This window comes from Podarcis vaucheri (genome assembly GCF_965113315.1).
Source record: "Podarcis vaucheri genome assembly, chromosome: 3".
NCBI lineage: Eukaryota > Metazoa > Chordata > Lepidosauria > Squamata > Lacertidae > Podarcis > Podarcis vaucheri.
The window spans coordinates 38,028,570-38,052,044 of NC_138761.1; the positions used below are offsets into that span (position 1 = coordinate 38,028,570).

Sequence of the window (23,475 nt, forward strand, 5' to 3'; positions counted from 1 at the left end):
GACAATAGGTTAAATGGTGGTACTTTTAGAGGGCCTATGATAACCAGGCCAGTGTTTGTTTTCTTTTCAGATTTGGATTCTGGCCCATATAAATCTGTTTATGTTTATTTTTCATTAGATTAAAGGAGCCACTCCACAAGGAAGCATCTATACACTGCTGCAATAAAGATGATGCCACAACACACTGAAAATTTCATTTAACATCCAAGGATAAAATACAGCATTTGCGGCTTCATTCATGCATTTATTGTTCTAAATATTCTGGCATATGGATCATCAGGTTTTGCAGCATAAGTCAAGAAATGTTTTAATGGTGTAAAAATATGAGCCATCAAGGGGGAAGGGCTCAGGTTGGATCCACCTTTTTTGTATACAATGAATATTTACAATCAATTCAATAAATGTGAAATATCCTTTGCGACTTTTTCTGCATACACACCATACATTTAAAGCACCCAGCTTCCCCCAAAGAATCATGGGAGACGTAGTTTATCCTTCACAGAGCTACAATTCTCAGCACCCTTAAAACTACAGTTCCCGTGATTTTTGGGGGGAAGCCATGGTATGCTGTATGCAGTATTTATTAAGCACTTGAAATACAGAGCTGATCAATAAAAGCTGATTCGCACATGAATATTCAAAATCTCATCTGCTGAGAACTCATTACTTGGCAATTCGCAGCTGAATGTTCGAACCACTGTCATAGGAAAATATTGCACGTGTGGCATGACAAGATTTCTGTGTGAGGTCTTCCAGCAGTGAAGCTTTTATCACATGTGAAATAGCAAACTGTTTTATATTACAATAATGAACAATGAATCATTACAGTAATCTGCAATGATGATTTGAGGTCCCTCCACTCACTAGCCTGCTGAAATAAATGGGTCAAGAATTCCCTGTGGACCAGCAGTCTCATTCAGCAGTTGCACTTGGTCCACAGGGCCATTCTGAAGCAGTCACAACACCTAGCCATTAGCCGCTAAATCCCATTGGCACTTTATGACTCCGGAAAATCCACTGGCTAAACTCCAAATTAGATTGCTCTTCCCCGACTACGCAAAAATCCCTTGGCAATTTTAGTCTGAGAGGCTTATTGTTAGTTAACTGTTATGTAATTGTTGAACAGCCTCCGTACAACAGTATTAAGGGAATCGTATCCATGGTACTCTAATCAATAAACACCACATTAGAAAAGGAGATCACAGGCCCCAGTAAATTAATTTTCACTGATAAATTAAATACAGCTGGTCATGGAAACCCCCTTGTAGTGCCATTCATAATAACATGATCACTTCTATCCTGCTACTGATAAATTCACCTTCCCACCCTTCATTGTGCAATTAGATCCTGTGCTTCAAAACCCAAAAACATGTGCACTGAAATGAGTGGGGAATGTACATGCAAAAGAACATTGGTGCTATCTGTGTAGACCAGGGAGGGGAACCTTTTTCAACCCAAGGGCTGGGTCCTTCTGGCAGCCACATGAAGGCGATGGGCAGAGCGCGAAGCAAAAGTGGGTGGAGGAACAGCTGCAATTTCTAACTTGCACAGTAGATCACATTCCAGCCATATACAAAGCCAGAAGTTTCTGCACATTCAAATGCTTATTTCATTATCCAGGTAAGCAAGAGTAACCATCCTAGCTGAAGAGCTCATTCCAGTCAGGCAAAGAAAGGCATTCAAAGTGTGTACAAAGCAGGGATGGCTAGAGACCTAAAGGGCCACATTGGCCCCCAGACCTGGGTTTCCCCAGCCCTAGTGTAGACAAAAGTGTATATTTCATTTGCAATAAGTGCTAAACATCAGTCTGTCTCTCTGTGTCTCTCTCTCTCTGGAAAACTGCTTCATAGATCCATTCTTATTTCTCAGATTCTTACCATATTAAGGCTTTGGGACTTAAAGCTACCATACTTTTCTGTGTTTAAGACTAGTTTTTTTGTTTTTGTTTTTGTTTTTACAGGAAAATGATGTTTAAAATTGGAGGTCGTCTTATACATGGGTAGTGCCTGGGGGGGGGGAGTGGGATTGGTTGATGCCGCGAGCCGGAGTTGGTCTGCAGCGTGTTATTGGTGTCTGCAGCAAGGGGTGGTACTGATTGGTTGTTGGTGCGACAATTGGGCGGGCAATAGGCTGCGTTTGCCGGCAATGGGACAGACATTAGGAGGCTGTTGCGAAGTGCGCAAGTATTAGCGTTGGCCAGGCGGGTGAGTGAAAAAGCTCAACAACTCTGGGCAATTTCCCCCCATTTTCTTAATGTTTAGTCCCCCAAAATAGTGGAAAAGTGCAGTACTTTCATGCACAGCCTGCTACTGTGCTCCCCCTTTGTGTTTTCTCACAGCTGTCAGATCTCTTTCTGTTGCTTCCACTTGTGAGGAAAGGACATCTCTTCACAATCGATGTTCAGACAAGGGTAACCAAAAGGGAATCAAGTGGGTCAATCGACTCCCCTATGAAGAAAGGTTGCAGTATTTGGGACTTCTTATTTTGAGAAAACAAGGAGAAGGGGACGACAGAGGACAAGATGGTTGGACAGTGTTCTTGAAGCTACCAGCATGAATTTGACCAAACTGCGGGAGGCAGTGGAAGACGGGAGTACCTGGCGGGGTTTGGTCCATGGGGTCACGAAGAGTCGGACACGACTAAGTGACTAAACAACAACAACAACAGTTTAGAGAAACGGTGGTGACATGACAGGAGTTCCAATGAAGCTGCATGCTAGAACATTCAGGATAGCACATAGATAAAAACTATAGAACTCCCTCCCACAGAAGGCAGCGATGGCCAGCTTAGATGGCTTTAAAAGATGAGTGAACAAATTCATGGGGAAGAAGGCTATTGATGGCTAATAGGCATGATGGCTATTTTCTACCTCCACTGCCTAAGGCATTATGCCTCTGAATCCCAGCTGATGGAAATCACAGGAGGGGAGAGGGCTCTTGGGATCAGATCCTGCTTGCGGGTTTCCCACAGGCATCTGGTTGGCCACTGTGGTTAGATGATGCTGGGCTTAGATGGGCCATTGGCCTGATCCATCATCATCATCATCAACAACAACAACAACTTTATTGCACTAGCCAAAGGTCATGGCATCATTCACAAAGGGAACAAAAAGAAAAGCAATAATAACCATAAAACATCTGACCAACAAACATATCTACATGCCTCTAGCTACCATCCCAAACATACCAAACAGTCCATTGTATATAGCCAGGCACTACGTTACAGCCACATCTGTTCCAATTCTACAGACAGAGACTCTCACCTAAGAGATCTACAGCAAACCTTTTCAGAACTAAAATACCCAGCAGATGAAGTTAGACAACAGATCAACAGAGCCAGACTGATACCTAGAGAGAACTTGCTGCAAGACAGACCCAAAAAAGAAAATAACAGAACACCTCTAGTCATCACATACAGCTCCCAAGTTAAAACAGTACAACACATCATCAGAGATCTACAACCTCTCCTGGACAATGACAGTTCTCTTTCTCAAGCTCTGGGAGGAAGACCTTTCATTGCCTACAGACAGCCACCCAATCTTAAACAACTCCTAACCCACAATAATACTACAACCAGACTTAACACGGACACTGGCACCAGAGCCTGCAATAAACCCAGATGCCAACTTTGCTGCCACATACACCCGGACAACACCATTACTGGCCCCAACAACATCACACATACCATCTCGGGACTATTTAACTGCTCATCGTCTAACATTGTGTATGCCATCAAATGCCAACAGTGTCCTTCAGCTCTCTATATTGGACAAACAGGCCAAACCTTACGCCAAAGAATAAACGGACATAAATCTGACATCAAGAATCACAAAACAGAGAAACCAGTAGGAGAACACTTCAATCTCCCAGGACATTCTATACAAGATCTCAAAGTAGCTGTTTTACTACAAAGGAATTTCAGAAATAGACTGGAAAGAGAAGCTGCTGAATTGCAACTCATTACCAAACTTAAAACCATGGAGAGACCTGGTCTGAACAGAGACATTGGATTCTTATCTCATTATACATGACTAAGCCATTTCTCACCTTCTCACCCCTTGCCTTTTCCTGTAAGACCTATTACAGTCGTTAAGAGTCGTAAACAGGCTCATCTCAGCTATCTGCCAATCTCCCATTCCCACCACCCTTCTGAGTAATACCCCTCCCCACCTTCTCACTATATAGAAGGATCTGGCAACTTCTGTTTCAGTGTATCTGAAGGAAGTGTGCATGCACACGAAAGCTCATACCAAGAACTAACTTAGTTGGTCTTTAAGGTGCTACTGGAAGGATTTTTTTTATTTTGACTATGGCAGACCAACACGGCTACCTATCTGTAACATAAAAACATCAGGCACTGCAGATACAGTAAACCACAATCACGTCTCCTAGAAATTATTTGTTGCATACGATAGAATAGCAGGGGGTTCTCATGTAAAATGTGCCAGCTTCAATGTCTGAATCACCTTTGCAATTGACCGCTACTTTATCTAGTTCTTTTCTCCTGATCTTCTTAGCTGCCAACGCATATAGTGCTGCTTTATAAGTTAAAGTCAACAGTATCACTCAGCAGCCATTTCACCCTTTCCACCCTGTTCAAGCAGGGGTTTTATAAACCGGTCTCTTGTTTCTATATATAGCAGGCATTCCTGATCCAACAGGGCTCTTCTTATATTCTTATAATAGTTTAAAGGTATTATAAAAGTACATCATTTTGTACGCATTATCTTGACAATGCCTCTCTCTAAGAACACAATTTCATTCCACTTGTTTTATGCACTGACAGACACTCCTACGGCCAAACATTTTGCTGAAGTATTTCCTAATGCGAGTTTGGGGACAGGGAGGTGGAACCGCATATATATATATACACAACAAGAGGCAAACGGAAAGAAAGAACTGAGTGTGCATTCACATACCACCCCCTTCTTCAGCCTAAGTTAAGCTGACCTGCCTGGAGTACAATTTAGCACACTAAACACTATTAATAGCCATTTCACAGCATTCAGCTCCTGCTGCGTTCTCAGACGCTTCAGCTAATCTTATTCTATACAGAAGCAATGTGATTCAAAATAGGAAAGGAAAAAGTCACACTGAGCCTTTATGGTGTTTCTTTCCTTAAAAAAATAAAACAACAACGGTGCAAAGGTTCGATTCTATTATACCATTGGGGAAGAGACACAGCTCGGTGACAGAGCTGCCTTGCATGCAGAAGGTCCCAGGTTCAATCCCCAGGTAGGGCTGTAAATACCCCCCACCTGAAACCCCAAAGAGCTGCTGCCAGTCAGTGTGGACAATACTAAGCTAGATGGACCAATGGTTGGACTTGGTACAAAGCAGCTTCCTATGATCCTCTGTTCCCAACATTGCATTTAAGGGGAAGGCTGTGTTGTTTACTCAGTGGGGAAGGGAAAAGCTTTCTGCGTGTCATTAAACACACCTCATTACTACTGCATATATTCTAGCAAAAGAGCTACAGAAGCGTGAAATAAATCCCCCACATGTGGAAGCCACTAGATGGGATACAAGGAAGACAGGAGGAGATAGAAAAGTCTTTAGAACACCCATCTACAATCTAAACTGAAAGACAAGGGAGCTGCTCTGTTTTTCTTCTGCAGTACTGAATTCCAGATCAGTTTGGCTGATCTCCGTCTTCATAGGACTATCTATGCACAACAACGTCCTGGACAGCATCTTTCCCTGCCTGTCCTCCCTCCCCAAGCCTATTACTGTACAAAACTTATCTGCTAGAGGTTTCTGGCCAACAGCCTAAGTAGAAGAAGGTCCAGAGATATGAAAGGTTTAAGCCTTCAGTCTTTTCAAATCAAGGACCCATTTTTGGCTCACACATATGACTGGGGACTCACTTCATAATTTCCCCCAAAAAATTTATATGGAAAGGTAAATGGCCTTTCTGTGCGCTCTGGTTTCCGTCATGGCGTTCCGCTGCACCAGAAGCGGTTCAGTCATGCTGGCCACAGGACCCAGAAAGCAGTCTGTGGACAAACGCCGGCTCCCTCGGCCTGAAAGCGAAATGAGCGCCGCAACCTCAGTCACCTTTGACTGGACTTAACACTGCGATCCCAGATACAGTGAGAGCAAGGTACCACAAACTCTGCAAAGGGAGAGGCATTCCATGTTACATTCAATAGGCAGAAACTGGAAGGTCAATGAAGCTTGCCTTTCTTTGGATGAAGGCTTGAGGAGATCCAAGTTATTTTTCAAGACTTGACTCGGGGTAAATATGCAGGCATCTCTTCTTTAAACCCTTTTAACTTCATTTGCTGCTTTAACCTGCAATCCTAATCATGTCTACTGATAGGGATAGCAAGCAGGGATGAAGTTTTGACTGAGAACTGGACATGGGGAGGGGAGGTATAATAGTTCTGTAATGGTTAAGTGCCATTTAATTTAATACATGGTTAACAGAAAATACTTCCCAGGGACATCCCCACAAAAGATTCAAGTTTGTTGTCTTTCTTATGTAAATCAAGGAAATGCATTAGCATAGAGAATGGAAGCGGCAGAGGAAATCTGAAGAGAGTAAAGCAATACTGGTGTTCTAAGGTTTAGTGTCTTTAACGTCATTTTCGTTTTACTGTTTAGGCATTTACATGCCACTCACATCACGGGGGGGGGGTGCCCCCTTGAATAGCACAAAGATTATGGGAGCAACTCAGCAAGGAATTGGGTGAGCAGACAAGTCAGAATGCAGACTGGCTTCATTTTTATGCTGCTTTCACAAACCTGGCTTGGGCAGGGTCACAGAGCAGTCACAATCCCACAAATTCTGTAGTTATCAACTGCAACCTTCCAGAATTTACAACTTAAGTGCCACATACAGGGTGGCACTGTGGTTTAAACCACTGAGTCTCTTGGGCTTGCCGATCGGAAGGCCAGCAGTTCGAATCCGCAAGCTCCCCTTGCTCTGTTCCAGCTTCTGCCAACCAAGCAGTTCAATGTGAGTAGATAAATAGGTGAGTAGGTAAATAGCTGCGGTGGGAAGGTAAACGGCATTTCCATGAGCTCTGGCACTCATCGCAGTCCTCCATACGCCAGTAGTGATTTAGTCATGCTGGCCACATGACCTGGAAAGCTGTCTATGAGCAAATGCCGGCTCCCTCAGCCTGAATAGTGAGATGTGAGCCACACCCCATAATCACCTTAGACTGGATTTAACCATTCAAGGGTCCTTTGCCTTTACTTTTTACCTTACTATGAAACTAATGAAGCTTAAGCTTCAAGGCCCCTAATCCCAGAGGGGCTCCAGAAGTGATATTAGTCCATATTCTTTTTTTAAAAAAGGGTCTAGTAGTCCCAATTTGATTCATTTTGTTGTTGTAAATATTTCAACAATCCCACAGTTTGAGAGTCAGTAGCACAGATGTTGTAAATGTTGTTGTTAACAACCCCATTGAAGAATATAACAGTGGTTACGCAGACTTTGTTTCTGGTTCAAGCTTCACGGCCTAGGTCCACCACTGGACATGCAATAGCAACTGAATATCCATAATGCATACTCTTTCCATAAACTAAGCTGTGGCAACAGCAGTGGGGTGGAGTCACAGAGGCACTCTCCCACCCCTGGCATTGCTGCCACTCACCTTGATTGGGCTACAGCAGGGTTGTGGCAAGGTCAGAGATGTGCAAACAATGAAAAGAAAGACCAGAAGTTGTGAACAGAAGAGAGCTATAACCCCAGTGTACAAAATTCTTAATCCCTATTAATTTAAACGCATAAAACTGCTACTCTCCTGACACCCCCACTCCAAGTACCCTGCTCCATGGCGGCCTCCTCTTGCATTTCCAGGTCGGCTACTGGCTGATGCTGTGAGCCCTTTAACAGCTCAAATCTGCGCAATTTGTAGGCAACTTTTACACTTCCGTCCCCGGTAATAATCAACTCAGTTTATAAAACTGTGAATGTCAAAAGGCACAGGGTTGCCACAAACATATATCAGGAGAGAAAACACCAAGACCCAATCCAGGTATGGCATCTTAAGGCACCTTTAACGTTTGAGGAAAGGGGCTGGGGATTTGGAGAGCAATTCTCCCTGTTTTGTGGCTAATATAAAAATAAAATAAAAAAGTTCTTCCAGATTCTCCTCTGTTTCCTGTTCAGTCAATAAATCTGCACAAAGAAAAACATATGCTCTTACAATAGCCCCTTTGCCAGCAGGCACACAACCAGCTTGGCACATGTTGCATAGACCACCAACTACAGCAGCACTTCATTATGAGCTGTGTGCAGGGTGCCAGATGGGAAGAGAAAAACAGGGAGCCAGCCAAGGCAGACTGAAGTGGTGGCGTTGGGCCAACTTCACCACTGATGGGGTGCAGACCTGCCATACCAGCATCCTCTGAAGTACAGGGAGGCCTTCATGCTTTGCTCCACAGAGTTAGGGCAGAGGTGGGTGGGAGGAGCAGAGAAAAGAGATAAACAATAACTCAAAAAAGTCATTTCCATCTGAGAGTTTGTCCAGAAATAGAGGCTATGCCTGGTTTCTGAGATAGAGCATTAAATTACAGAGCATTCAGAGATTCTCAAAGTTCTCAATGATTACATTTTTTATTGATATCCTTTGACAAAGACTTAAACTTGTGGAGAACAGGACACACACGCAGCTCGTGGCAAAAGTTAGAAGGTCAGATTCAGGCAAGGTGCTCAGAACATAAACCCCAGAACTCAATATGCACAATAGACCAAAAGTATCTTGCTAGGCATAAATGGAGATGTCAGAAGCGAGGCAAAGATGTTTGACAGTGCTGGGGAGCAGGAGATATTTTAGCCAAGGCTTCCCCAATCCAATGCATTTCAGGTGTTGCTTAACTAGTTGCCATGCTCCCTGACCCCTGGCCATACCGGCTGGAGTTGATGGGAGTTAGGAGCCCACTATGTCTGGCAGGCATGTGAGGAAAATGCTATAGTTCATCTGTCATTATGGCACTTCAAGCAAAATGTCCACAGGAAGAGAGTTGAAACCTAGCATAGCAGGAGAAATAAGTAAACCAAAGAACAAGATGACAAAGAACAAGAGAGACCAAGACAGAAGTCAATAATCAGCTAAGCACACCTCTGGTTACTTAATTTCCGACATGCCAGCACACACATGATTTTCTGCCTCTGAACTGTCAATAAGAAGCAGACGCGTGATGAAAATACAGGATATCATTCTCTAATCTAACAGAAGGTTTGTCACAGGCCCCTTGGCTCCATCAGGATCTGGCACGGCTAGGCAACCCAGACAGAAGAGGAGGAGGAAGAAGAAGATGGGCTTAAAGGCTGGTACCTAGGGATGGTGGCTCTCCCCTTGTAACTCAAGATACTGGAGAGGGGGGAAGCAGATCTCCTGGCCCACCCCAGTGCCCCTCCAGCAGAGTGAAGGGCCTCACTGGGGAGGGAGGACTTCAACCAGCCAGTGGGAGGGGCTGAGCAGGAAAAGATAGTGGTGATGGAGGTGGAGTCAAAGGGACAAGACACAGTGTTGTCACCAAGAACCAGGTGCCAACTTTGCAGGTGGGAACAGATGCACCAGCTCAGATAGAACACACATTTGCAAATATGGCTGTCTCATAAGGCCTATCAGTTTTGCGAGCGATTGAGCTCACCCTGCATCATCTTTAAAAGCTTAGGGGGAGGGTGCTGACAAGTGTTGGGACATCTTTGTTGCTCCTGTTCAGTTCTGCATCTTTTGCCTTGCTCGTATACATTGGAATCATGACTTTCAGTCATGTTTGCTGCTATCTCTGTACCGTTTATAGCCAGAATAAAAATATCTTCCTTACTCCCAAGTAAGAGCCAGTGCCATTGTGTTTTGGGAAGGGAGCATGACAAGGCTAAAGAAATGAGCAGTTGTACAGAAGGTCAGAGTGTACGTCTTGTGATGAAAAGATGCCCATCTGAAGATAGTAAGTTCTCCTGTGGGAGGTCAGCCTCGTGCTTTAATTAAATAGAGGGAGGGCATTGTTGTTGCTGTATGAGAATATAATAAAGAAAGGCTAGGTAATGTATGGAAGTGAGAGCTGGACCATAAAGAAGGCTGATCGCCGAAGAATCGATGCTTTTGAATTATGATGCTGGAGGGGACTCTTGAGAGTCCCATGGACTGCAAGAAGATCAAACACATCCATTCTTAAGGAAATCAGCCCTGGGTGCTCACTGGAAGGACAGATCGTGAAGCTGAGGCTCCAATACTTTGGCCCCCTCATGAGAAGAGAAGACTCCCTGGAAAAGACCCAGATGTTGGGAAAGATGGAGGGCACAAGGAGAAGGGGACGACAGAGGACGAGATGGTTGGACAGTGTTCTCAAAGCGACAAACATGAGTCTGACCAAGCTGCGGGAGGCAGTGGAAGACAGGGGTGCCTGGCGTGCTCTGGTCCATGGGGTCACAAAGAGTCGGACACGACTAAATGACTAAACAACAAGGTTTTTTCCGGGTCCCAGAAAAAGAACAACTCTCTCAATGTTCCCCTCTTCCTTCGCATGCAGTGGAGCTTTCGAAGCCCGTGCCAGAAATTTGGAGTGAATTAAAATGATAAAATCAACAGAGAGAGAAAGAAATATATTCAATTGGCCCACAGCAGATTTTTTCCAGGAACACAGGTAAAACATCCAAGGGTAATGAATATTTACTGGGCTGATCAGAAGAACATCTGCCTGTCCTTGTACAGTTAAGGTTGGATTTTGCTGCCGTCGTATATATATTTTTAAGAAAGGTAGGGCCACTGACTCACATTTTAATGCTTAACGCAATGATACGCTCATGGCTTTTATAAATATAAATGCAGTCAAATGCAGCAGCATTTTATTGTACTTTTTACAAAGCAGATGGCAAATATCAAAGGCCAAACTATAGCCTTTGGGCATACTTCAAGGGGCCCAGAGAAATATTTGGCTTGCTAGAGATTCTTCGTCTGCATCTGAAAAGGCTCCTCTATATATAATGATTTAGTAATGTGCACTCGCACAATAGTATACAACACACAGCTTTTTCAAACATTTCCAGGTCGTTGATTTACACTGGCCCCCTTACACACCGAACCTTTCTAATTCAATTAAAACCTCAGCCCGGCCAATCAATACAAATGCAGCCTGCCTTTCTTTAATGCATACAGAGCAGAGGCCACAGCTACAGGCAAAGCGAGGCCCAGGAGGCAAATCCTGCAACCTACAAGCCTAGTTTCCATTCCAAACTAACACTGCCATAAACACTCATAGCTCCCTGTCCCCCAGCTTGGACACAGTCCAGATTTCAATACAATCCAGGGAGTGCTTCACACATGGCTTTTTTTCTTCCCCAATAGAAAGATAATATCAGCGTAGGGGGAAAAAACAGAAGCGCAGCATCCCTTGAGAACTGAGGCCAAAGTATTGTATTTTTCCACAAACGTGTGGGTCCGAAAGTGAGGGCCCTTCTAGGCACAGGCTTCATTTCCAAATGAGACGCTGAGATATCAGTAACTGGTTGCTGGCAACAAGGTTTTGTTTATTACTTAGCAGTAAATCCGGATAAAAGAGTGGGGTGGGTGGGAATACTGGCTGGCATTTCAATGCCAGCGAAGTCCTGTGGATACTGCAAAAGACTTGCATGCCATAAGGAGTTGTCAATCCCACATTAAACACCCTTCCTGGAGCACCCTAACCCTATACAGTGGGGTGTGTGGATCTGAGTCTGTGTACACACCATGCATTTAAAGTGTACCCCCACATACAAGAGTCATGGGAAATGAAGTTTCTAAAGGGCACTGGGAGGTGTAAACGACGGCTCCCAGGCAGAAACCAATATGTTTAAAATGCATGGTATGTACACAGCTTGACAGAATGGCCAATTGTCACATTCATACCACATCTGATATTAAACTAGGGTTGGATCAATCTGTCTACTTCCCATCGGGTAACATCTGATGTTTTTACCCACAGTTCTGTTCCATTTTCACATTTAAAAAAAAAACAACCTCTCAACATATGAATTTGAATGTGTATTTACATGGGTATGTATTCCCTTTCAAATTAATATTTAAATTTGTATCTTGGTCACTTAAAATATTAGGAACTGTGTAATAAGGTTTAGAGAAGCACAAAATATGGTGGATACCATATTTTTGTGTGTATAAGACAAGGGTTTTTCCTTTACAAATTATGTTAAAAAATGGGGGGGGGGTCGTCTTACACATGGTCATTGCATATTGGTGATGTGGGATTGATTGCTTCCACTAGCCTTGTGCGTGCTATTGGTGGCTGAAAGAAGGGCTGGTGTGAATTGCTGTCGCTGCAGCAATTGGGTGGGTGATTGGTGGCTTCTGCCGGCAAGGAAACAGCTTTTGTGGTGTGCTGGTCCACCCCCCCATTTTCAACAACTCTGGGCAATCTCCCCCCATTCTTAAGTTGGAGCCTCCCAAAATAGAGTGTGTCTTATACACTGGGGCGTGCTATACACGGGAAAATACAGTAAGTGCTGGTGGATTAGCCTGAGATATGTGGGTCAGGGTAGTATGTGCCTACGCTTTACTCAGAGTACACCAACCCAAACTAAGGCACATGACTGGGGGCTCATCCCCACTTCTACTTGTCCTGCTACTTTTCTCCAGGAAAACCCACTGTTTATCACTGAATCAGACATCAAACAGGTTTTCTCTGTATTGACATTTTCTGGGGGAAAGCACGGCAAACGCCAAACCACTCAAACTCATACCTAGAAAGCACGGAACAAGCTTTCTAGGCATGGGACAAGTGGAAGTGTGGACGAGCCCCTGGTTAGGTCCACTAATTTCAATAGATCTACTTTGAGTAAAATTCAGGTGCATACCACTCCCAGGTGTATCCAGGGCTTTTTTTCAGCCAGAACTCACCGGAACTCAGTTCCGGCAGCTCTCAGGTGGACACCATTGCCATTATAAGAACAAGAGGAAGAAGAGTTTGGATTTGATATCCCGCTTTATCGGTTAACAATCTCCTTGTCCTTCCTCCTCCACAACAAACACTCTGTGAGGGGAGTGGGACTGAGAGACTTCAAAGAAGTGTTACTAGCCCAAGGTCACCCAACAGCTGCATGTGGAGGAGCGGAGACACGAACCCGGTTCCCCAGATTACGAATCTACTGTTCTTAACCACTACACCACACTGGCTCTCAACAAGGGAAGTGTTCACTGTGAGTTCTGGCATCTCTCTTTCTAGAAATATAGCATTGGGTATATCAGAACAAAGAAAGATCAATGTTCTCACGCATGCCTGTTCAAAGGGTCTGCAACAACTTGACTTGAATCTACTTCAGTAGCAGCATGCCCATAAAGGTTTGAGCCTAGGAATGCTGAAAGCTGGAGTTTGCCTGAAGTAATTAAGCAGGCTCAGTGTGCATGTGTGTCCCCTGCCCATCTCAGAGTCAATGTATACCAGCTGCCCTATGATAAGGAAGAAGAGAGTAAGGCAGGCAGGGTCTGAGCCAATTGCTCTGTTTCCTCACTGCCCCTCTTCCCAGGCCACAGCCAACTTTACATTTTGTATCATTTATAGCAGGCATGTCCAACTCCCGAGAAACTGCGATCTACTCCCACTATAAAAAAACTGGAAGTGATCTACCCATTGGATTGACCAAAATTGTTGAACTTTTTGGGGGAGAATTGATCAGAGTTGTTGAGCATTCTGCGGGGAGAAAGACCCAAAGTTGTCGGCTTATGGGTGATCACTCAGGATCACATGATTCACCAGAATCAACCAGGAACGCCCTGTGATCAACCAGTAGATCTCAAGTGATCACATGATTGACCAGAATCAACCAGGAACGCCCCGTGATCAACCAGTAGATTGCAATCGACCTGTTGGACTGCCCTGATTTATAGGGTGGGTTTTTTAATTGGTTATTGGTTTTTTTAGAATTGTAAACCACTTTGGATGCCTTGTCAGAAATTATTGCAAAAACACAACTGGCGGCTGGTGCGGGTGACACTTACCACAAGCTCAGAGAACCTTGCATTGAGCTCCTCTGCTGGTGGGATTGGCACAGAGAACTCCAAGAATTGCAGGGGGTTGTTGTCCTTGAGGTTGATCTCAGGCAAGTCGCTGCCCCCAAAGCAGCAAAGGAACCCCAAGGCATGACGATTCCTTTTTCGGGGAGCCATGGTCATCGTGATGTGAGGTGCTATCTAACAATCATGATCTGCAGAGAAAGCAAGAAAAGAAATATAACCAAGAACCCCAAACCTTCTTAGCTTCTTCTGTGATAATTAATAAGCAAGCTTTTGAAAAGAAATGGGGATGACGTCGAGGCAGACTGAATGCCAAATGGCTGAGTTTCTTTATTGCATTCCATAGCTGTCAAGTGTCCCTTATTTGAAAGGACAGTCCCTTATTCCAGCGCCATGTCCCGCTGCTGTCCCTTATTGATGGATGTCCCTTAAATGTAGCTTAAATGATGTTCCTTAAATTTCAAAGGAAGCAGCTCCTCTCCCTCCCTCCTTGCCGGCCAGGGAGGAGGAAGGCTCCAACTGTGTTGTTTGGCTGTGTTGCTCACCCAATAAGAAGTCTAAGAACGACTGGGGGGGGGTGAAGCTTGCATGCCTTGTGTGTGGCTAGTTAATGCAAGCTAAGGGGGGTTTTGAATGCTGGACGCCATTTTGTTGCACGTGCTGCTGCAAACTTTGCAGTGCAAAGCCAGGCCGGGGAGCCATCTTAAGTTGAGGCAGCATAGGCCTTGTGGTGCATGCGATTCAGATTCTATTCAGTTGAACCTCTGGTTACAAAGTTGGTTGGACAGTATTCTTGAAGCTACCAGCATGAGTTTGACCAGACTGCAGGAGGACAGGAAGACTAGAGTGCCTGGAACAGGTGAGGCTGCTGGTCCCTTATTTTCAAGGCTGCTGGTCCCTTATTTTCAAATCTGTAAGTTGACAGCTATGTTGCATTCCCCCCCCCCCACTACTTTGTGTAAACATATTTGGAAGTATAAATACCTCAAAACTCTATTCTTAAATAAAAATTAAAATACAGAGAGAAAAATATATTATATAAAGACAATTTCAAAATAGTAAATGTAGAGATAAGGGTCAAAATGTGATTGACAAGAGTCCTTCACATAGCTATTAGCCTTTTTTCCACTAACTTTTATCCTAGGAGAAATTTTCCCTTCTTTACATACAAAAACTGAGCAAAAATCAAGAATAGGGTGCTAAATGCTTATGCACACACCTCCAAATTAAATATTTTCCACAACCTGAAGGTTTCTCACATTGATCTGGGAGTATGATAGATTAAATATGTCAGAATGAATTATATGGATGAGTGTTTTCTTCAATTTTTCCATTCCAGAAATTAATTAAAAGGGGCCATCTTTCAATAAATCGATCTTCTAGTTAATGAGCATAATCTCTTCTTCAATAAATTGTTTTAGTAAAACAAGCGAACCAAAGAACAAAAAAGCGGATTCCCATACTTTACCTGAAAGAATGGCAGGACACTACAAAGCTCTTAGAATGTCTGGGCAATCTTGTTGGTTTTAAAGACAGACACATTTTGCAATCATAAGAGGTTTTAAACTAAATCCCAGCTGGAGGAAATGGAAACACTACATACACCAAAGGCCCACCACATATAGGTAAGTCTTAAATACAAGAACTTGGGTCCTACAGGAGAGCCTAGCAAGCTTCAAACTAAAACAGCAGAGAGACACTGGATCTGAATATCAAAGGATTTCAATGTCTCATTCGCTAGGAGCCAGAGACCAATTTCAACCCATGGGCAAATTTCTGTTGTGGGGTGTCACATGCCTGTGATGGACGGGGCCAGAGGCAAAAGTGGAAGGACCAATGGTTGTGATTTTTGTACATCAAAATTATTTAAATTCCACCCATGCAAAAGCCAGAGGTTTCTAGACAGGCAACTCTCCATTTTCCATCTAGGCAAGCAAGGAGCATTTGGACCAGGGTGCCAACTTAAATAGAATAAGGTGGGGGGGCAGGTAATCAATCACAAAATATGGCACATGAACACCATTTGAAAGACAATGCCTATCAACTTTGGGGAACACTCCCTCAAATATTTTACTTAGGGGGCCAAAGGGACCTCAGCCCCTAGGAGTTGGCTCCTATGATTTGGACGCATTCCAACCAGGCAAAAGCACTTGGGGAAGGTGCAGAGCAGGAACAATAAGGGAAAAGGGGAATGAAGGTAGCCTAGAGAGAGTTTCAAGGGACAAACTGAGAAGTCTGGATGGCTGTGTTTGACCCCTAGGCCCAAGGTTCCCTACCACTGCTATACACTTATTGCTGCTGGGGGAAGGTTTCCTAATAGGGGGATATCATTGGCTTCTGGGAGTGGAGCAAAATTCTAAAACCTTTTGGGTGAGGGTGTTTATTTCCCCCTTCTTTCCAAACAGTGGATAAGCACACCTGGCTCTTTCAGCTGCTGCTGCTGAAGTGTGTTTTGAAAGGCAGAAATAGCCATGGGTCTAGTGGACCAGGTTTGTTTTTTTTTTGTTTTTAAAAAAAAGACAGGAGGAGGAAATCAATCCCTAACCACAGTGTGTTAGTCCTATGAAATGTTCCCCAATCTTTCCAAGCATTTCCCCTTCCCCAGGCCCCTTACCCCAGAAGCCCCCAAAATATGGCCAGTCCAAAAGTCCCATCCAGTCCTAACAATAATGCACAGAGAATGTGGAATAAACCTGTTGAGCCTGAACTCCAATTACAGAAAAGTTAGTACGACTTCTTAAGATTTAACCGATACGTGGTGGGGCAACTCCCTGGATCGCTAAGTAACAGCTGAAGGATAACAGCTCATTGGGAAATGATGTTTTTAACTAATGTTATTCCCTTTCTGTTGCATATGTTTTTGTCTAAAAACAGGTACAGAAATTGAAGTGGGCAACCAAGGTAGTCCTGAAAAGAGAACCTGGTTAAAAACAAATGGAAATACATTGCTGAATCCCAGCTCTCAACTGTGGCTAATCTCAGCACCCCCTCCTAGCTGATGCTGTCTTATACAGAGTCAGACTACTGGTGCATATAGCTCAGGACTGTCTCCACTAATTGGCAGTGGCTTTTGAGGTTTCTGGCAAGGGACAGTCCCACTGCTACCTAGGGGATTGAACTTGAGACCTTCTACATGCAAAGCAGATTCTCTACCACTGAACCACAGCCCTTCTCCATCTTCAATACATCGGAATGAGGCTTATGCATTTGACAGTTGTCCTTAATATTCCTGGTCATGCTGGACATCTGTAACCACTCACTAGAGCCAATGGGTAGATTCCAACACTCGGCTCAGACAAAGATTTCATATCACAGCACAATATGATCTTGCACAAATCACTCAGCTATTGTATACTGACAATAGCTAACTTACATATTCACTGCAAAAAAAAGCACAGCTAAGATAAAGATTATATAACACACTTTTGCACATTCAGAATCAATTGCGGTGTTGATTCAATTCCAATTCCTTCTTGGAACTGTTTTTGAGGTGGTATATATATGTGTGTGTGTGTGTGTGTGTGTGTGTGTGTGTGTGAGAGAGAGAGAGAGAGAGAGAGAGAGAGAGAGAGAGAGAAAATGAATAAGTATCGCAGCTGGAAAAAAGTAATTGTCCTAGATCTTTCAGAAGAGATCTTTAAGTGAAATATGGTGATCAACTGCATTTCATACTTATTAAAAGTGCTCCCAAGGTGGAAAAAGTTAAGACGGAGCAGGCGATTAAAGCATCGTATTAATATTAAACCAGTAGAAGTAGAAAGTCACAGGCGTTTCATTGATTCATTTAAAAGCATGTAACTAATATATTAGCCAAGATACCCACTACATTAGACTTGGGCAATTCAATCTTGTGCAGGCTTACTCACACAAATGGCACACACTCTTTGGTGAGGATGCAATTTTATACACACCTCGTGGAAGCCTCGTGGAATTAAATGCAGTTAACTTCTGCATAAGCATTATCTAAGATGACTCCGCACATTGATTTTGAACTCTACTATGTGGACACAGCCCCTTTATCCACCATGTTGCAGTCGCCATCAATCACAGTGGTAAATGAGAATACTTTCCCTACCCTTCCATGCATTCCAGTGCTTGTGGTTGAAAATCTTGTGGCCTCCACACTTCTATAAAACTTGCAACACGCCTCAGTTCATGCTGTTCTGGGGGACATACATCATACTGCACTTCCCACTTCATCATGCAGACTGACCATGCTGTCATCACAGCCCACAACAGGTAATCCTGGGCCTCTAACTGCAACCTCAGAGACACAGGACACCAGCAAGGTTCTCCTCAAGCTGCATTTGAGCAGATGGCCTCCAAGCAAAAGGAGTTTCTTCAGCACTGCTGAATGCACACAAAAATTTAAGAGGCCATTAAGCAAGCCAAAGAGAGGGCCCTTGAAGGCTGGCCAGAGACCTTCATCACTTCAAACACATGGTTTCTGATTTACATTTTAGAGGAAAGTCTATGCATGAAATAACCTGGGCACGAAGAGTTTGGGTTGATGTCAGAGATGAGGAGGGGCAAAGAGAAGGAAGTCCTTGGATCTCAGCATACAATGTCAACTGTGAGTTGTACATCCAAACAGGAAGTCTCCTGCCAGGAGTTTGAAAGGAAGGATCTGTGCAGTCCACACAAAGCTGCATATTTTTCCCTTTTAAGGGCCTTGTTGTTTGACAGCTTGGAGGCTTGTGTTATTTCCTTCACCACCAAAGAGCTCTATCCTTTTCACTTAATCTGCAGAATAAACCATTATTTTGAGAGTAAATAATTAAAAGTGCTCTTTCAAGAGTCTGGCTCCTCTGGGCGCGAGGGAGGAAAGGCAGGTGAGCAGAGTCACTCACAGCAACAGCAACACAGCTGAGTTTTGTCGGGCAGGGTGCCGCTATTGGTTCACCCTAACCTGCCCCGGGACACACTGTCTTATTTATTTGCCTGAACAAGGCTGCCTTGTCCTCCTGCAGAGGCCAAGCACACGGGCTGAAAAATTAACTTCGCAGTGGTAGCAGCAAAACTAACATACCATGTCCTCATTTGTCTCAACTCCTCAGGACCCTTCACTACATAACTTAAGACTGAATGTGTTTTGTGCTTCCTTTACTCCTCCATGATGATCTGCCAATCCATTTAGCAGATGGCAGGAAAGCAGCCCAAACTAAAGGAAGCCCAGCTTTCCTGGATACTAGCATCAAGGCAGGACTGGCGTTCAGAGCCTTAGCACTGGCTTCCAAGGCACATTCTTACAAATGTAGGAATTGTAGTGCAAAAAGTCAAACGGCAGTTTAGTGTGGGATCAGGCGTCTCCAAGCCACCCACGCAGAAGTAAGCCATAATGCCTCTGTTATTATTATGCAATGCTGTACGTGTGCGGCTGGGAGAACAAGTAGCAAAAGAGTATATTGTTTCTTTCAGACCACAACCGGTAGCTAGCATTGTGTCCTTCTAGGTTGCCAGTGGACCTTCTTGAAAAGAGAACCCAAAACTAGCTTCAAGGGGCTTTCCCCCACCAAACTGCATTTGTTACTCTTTTACATTATCATGATTATCTTCAAGACAAACACCCGCTAATTGTGTTCAAGCTGTCTGCTGAAGCCTTCCCCAGCTGGGCACACCTCCAGATGTTTTGGATCACAACTCCCACCAGCCCAGCCAGCATTGCCAATGACCAGGGAGGATGGGGAATTGTAGTTCAACAACATCTGGAGGGCATCAGGTTGGGGAAGGCTGCTCTACCACAAAGTAAATAAGACTCTGTTCTACTGCGGTCACAGCAATTACACCCACCAATGACATATAACGTATCAAATATCTTTGCACTTGCTTCAAAGCTCCAATATACTTAGATGACTACTAGAAAGAAAGCAGGTTGAAACCTTTTTAACGCTGATCCCCTCCTTTCTCTTCTGCTCTGGCTAATCAAATGCTCAAGCAGTACCATGGTCAGTACCCCAGGTGAGCAGCATACATTCCTATCATATACTCATACGCATTGTAGGCAGCAAATAACAATGTACGGTTTCAGATTTGTTGAAGAGATGAACTGGTCCTCCCCTGAATTAGCAAGCCGTATAGTTTCTGGATCATATCTTCAACACAACTTAAATGAAATGCACAGACTGGTTCTGTGCATTGGTTGATGTGACCAATCAAACTGCTATCTGGCCAGCTTCCTGAGCTATGAAAAATGATACAAGGGTTCTGCTGATTGGTTGAGTTCTAAAGCTTCATTTGGGCCACAGAGGTATTGACTGACTCAAAACACCCCAAAGTGAAGCTATGTCTGCCTGGTTCCCTTTTGGTCACCTGGTAGTGGTGAGGTCAAGGCAGTTCCAGCCTGGATAATCTGCCTGTCCCAGGATCTCAATTCCATTCAATGCTCTATGGCTCAAGGTGGGTCAATGATCAGGCCTCGACTTAACAACTATAGACCAGTGGTGGCTGGTGGGGCAGAAGGCAGGAAGCTCAACAGTAAGCAGAGCCACAGCCAATGAGAGGCAGAGTCAACTCATTCTAGTTTTGTCTCCATCATCCTCCATGCTGAGCTCTACAAGGGCAACACTGAGACTAAAGAGAAGGCTGAAAGCCAGTGCCTTGGAATGGTTGTATTTATCATTATATTTATTTTTTACATTTGCATTCCGCTCTTCCTCCCAAAGGAGCCCAGGGAGGCAAACAACCAACAAGTAGTAAATCAATAAATATTTCAAATGTTTCCAATACAGATGCAAAATGGGAAAGATTTCAACTTCAAAGGCTTGTTGAAAGAGGAAGGCCCTCAGTAGGTGCTGAAAAGACAACAGAGATGGCACCCGTCTAATATTCAAAGAGTAGGTGCCAAAGAGTAGGTGCCACAACACTAAAGGCCTGATTCATACAATGTGTGGATCGGACCTCCTGATAAGATGGTATCTCAGGTGAAAAGACAAACAGGTGGGTGCTGGCTGAGGGTAGATGAAAGCTGGTAGACCTTAATGAGCCAGCCTTCACTACTCTAGACGCTATTGCTACGGAATATTCCACAAAGCTCCCCAATACAGGGCTTCTTGGTAGACGCCATGCCTAAACATGGAAGCACGCGGGCATGGGACCCAGTGGGAAACCCAATAAAGAGACATCAGGCAGCTATCTAGCTTAGCTTCTGTGTTTTCATGGCTGGCTGATGGGGAGGGGAATTATAGAGCTCACACAAGTAGCACAGTTACCCCAAAAGCAAGGTAGTAAAAGCTTTACAGCATCCTTCTCTGTTACATAATCTATATTTAGAAGCACTAACATTTTCCAGCACCCAGCCCACCACCACACTTGGAGTCAGCACTCGCTATGAAGGGAAAACTGTAACCTCTTGACTGTTGTAAAGCGTAGGCACATAAGAGTGTCTGGAGGTTTTAAAAACACAGACCACTGGAGGAATCACAGGGTGGAGTGCATTACTGGAAATTTATAAACTGAGACAGATTGTGTAGGGCTGCAGAGCTTATAATACACAGTTCCAAAAAAAGAAATAAAAGTTTGAGAAGTTGCTGGGGGGGCATGAAAGCATCAACATGTTTATATACACACAGTGTGTTTTTTTCCTTAAAAGAAATGTTTAGAGGTACTCTCATTTCCCTACTCATATTGAAATACTGTCCCTCAATGAGGGCAAACTTAGATTCACAAAATGTTTAGGGGTATGTGTACTCCCGCGTCACCCCAGAAACAAAGCACTGTATACACCCATCCCCACCCCCACACACATATGCACCCACACACAAAACAGAGATAGCAAGGTCTGAATATAGCTGTGTCCTAAAGCTTTAAAATTAAAGAGTGAGAAAATAACTAAATGTACGTTCTGAAAAGAGCTTCTTTTTGTGAGGAAGTGCAGCATCCCTTTGATGAAGTTGCTGATGGAGGGGTCATTACTTGCACCATTTTGTGAACCTGTTTTGTCAACCACTCTTTCAGATATGGCAGCCATTTTATGTTATGCCCCCCCATGGCAGCCATTTTAGGACTGGTACACACCCACAGCGCTGCCTCAAAATTCCAAATGTGCTTACTGGCCCCCAAAGGTTGGCAACTCTAGTCTTATGATTTCTGTGAGCTACTTGCACAGATTTCAGGACAGGATAATATTGGAACCCAAACGCTGCTGCATTTGGTTGTGTGAAGTATTTTAAATTGCTTATATTACAATAATATAAAGCAAGCAATTTTTTTAGAGGGGGAAAATAATAATTCCAGCAAATTAAAAGTCTGGCAGCATTCCCACCCCCGCCAAACCCTACTGTTTATAGTTGTCTGTTAGGATAGGATAGTAAACTTGCATTCATAAGAACTTAAAAAGAGCCTTCTAGATCAGTCCAGCATCATGTTCTCACATTGGCCAACCAGAGACCTGTGGGAACTCTTCCCTCCTGTGGTTTCCAGCAACTGGTATGCAGAAGCAATGCTGCACTCAGTTGTGGTACTAGCCATCATGGCTAGTAGCCTTCAGAGGCCTCCCCTCCATGAATCTGTCTAATTCTCTTTTAAAGCGATCTAAGCTGGTGGCCACCACTCCATTCTGTAGTTTCACTCTGCACTGCACAAGCAAGTATTTCCTTTTATCTTCCAACATTCAACTTTATTGGATGCTCCCAATTTCTAGAATTATGAGAGACGGAGAAAAACAATTCTGTATTCACTTTCTCCATGCCAGGAATAATTTTAGAAACTTATTCAGAGACACAGGAGCAATATGGTCATAAAGCACTGAAGACTTTGTACTTCTTAGAAGTTGTGTACAAAGATAATCAATGGGAATTCCCTCCAGAGATGTCTGTTTATACGCAGTTCTTCTTCTGAGCTGTTCTTGGCTCTGTATTCTTGGTGTTTTCTACAAACAACACAGCAGTTCCCTGCCACTTGAACCAGCGTTTCCACCCTTCCTTAGTTTGATATTTCCCACTCAGCCAGGGCTATGGGCTGGACCAACTCAGGCGCGGAGGCCTGGATCTCTGCCGGGAGATCTAATTATAACAATGTCCTCTTCCTCTGACAGGGAGTACGTGTTCATTTCTAATCCACTTGGCCCAGCAACCAAACACAATTAGCTTAATGCAGTTTCCCTGACTGTTATCAGAAGCTTTAGCTACATATCTGGAGATCTACTCCAAACGCTCATAAGAACAGGGCAACTCCCCTCCCCTCACACTGTCTCTACGTTCTCTGTTCATTGGCTAGGGTAGGAAAGCTGAACCAGGGGGGGGGGACTCATTTCTCAGAATTCCCATTCCACACACTGATGCACAGGCTGTCAACATGGTACTCTACAAATGTTGTAGATGACAATGTCCATCATTCTTGACCATGTGCTGTTAGATAAATCAAAGAAAACTCCCCAATTCTTCCTGAATGGACACTTTATCCCCAAGAAAGGGAGGCCAGACACAGGCATCAAGGTACAACTCTATTTAATTAGAGCGTACTGTGGGCTATGCTGATCAGGAGTCCACACTAAGTTCAACATCAGTGCCAAGCTA

At 44.0% G+C, this 23,475-nt stretch overlaps 1 protein-coding gene across 7 annotated transcripts in view; it reads right to left on the reverse strand.

Moving 5' to 3' along the window:
* DAAM2 (dishevelled associated activator of morphogenesis 2) overlaps positions 1–23,475 on the reverse strand; it is a 224,822-nt gene that overhangs the window by 113,902 nt on the left and 87,445 nt on the right. For all 7 annotated transcript variants that reach the window (XM_082214804.1, XM_082214805.1, XM_082214799.1 and 4 more), the window contains one exon: positions 13,949–14,154. In XM_082214804.1, the coding sequence (XP_082070930.1) occupies positions 13,949–14,122 (174 nt within the window). In that variant the 5' untranslated portion in view covers positions 14,123–14,154. The remainder of the gene's footprint in view (positions 1–13,948; positions 14,155–23,475) is intronic.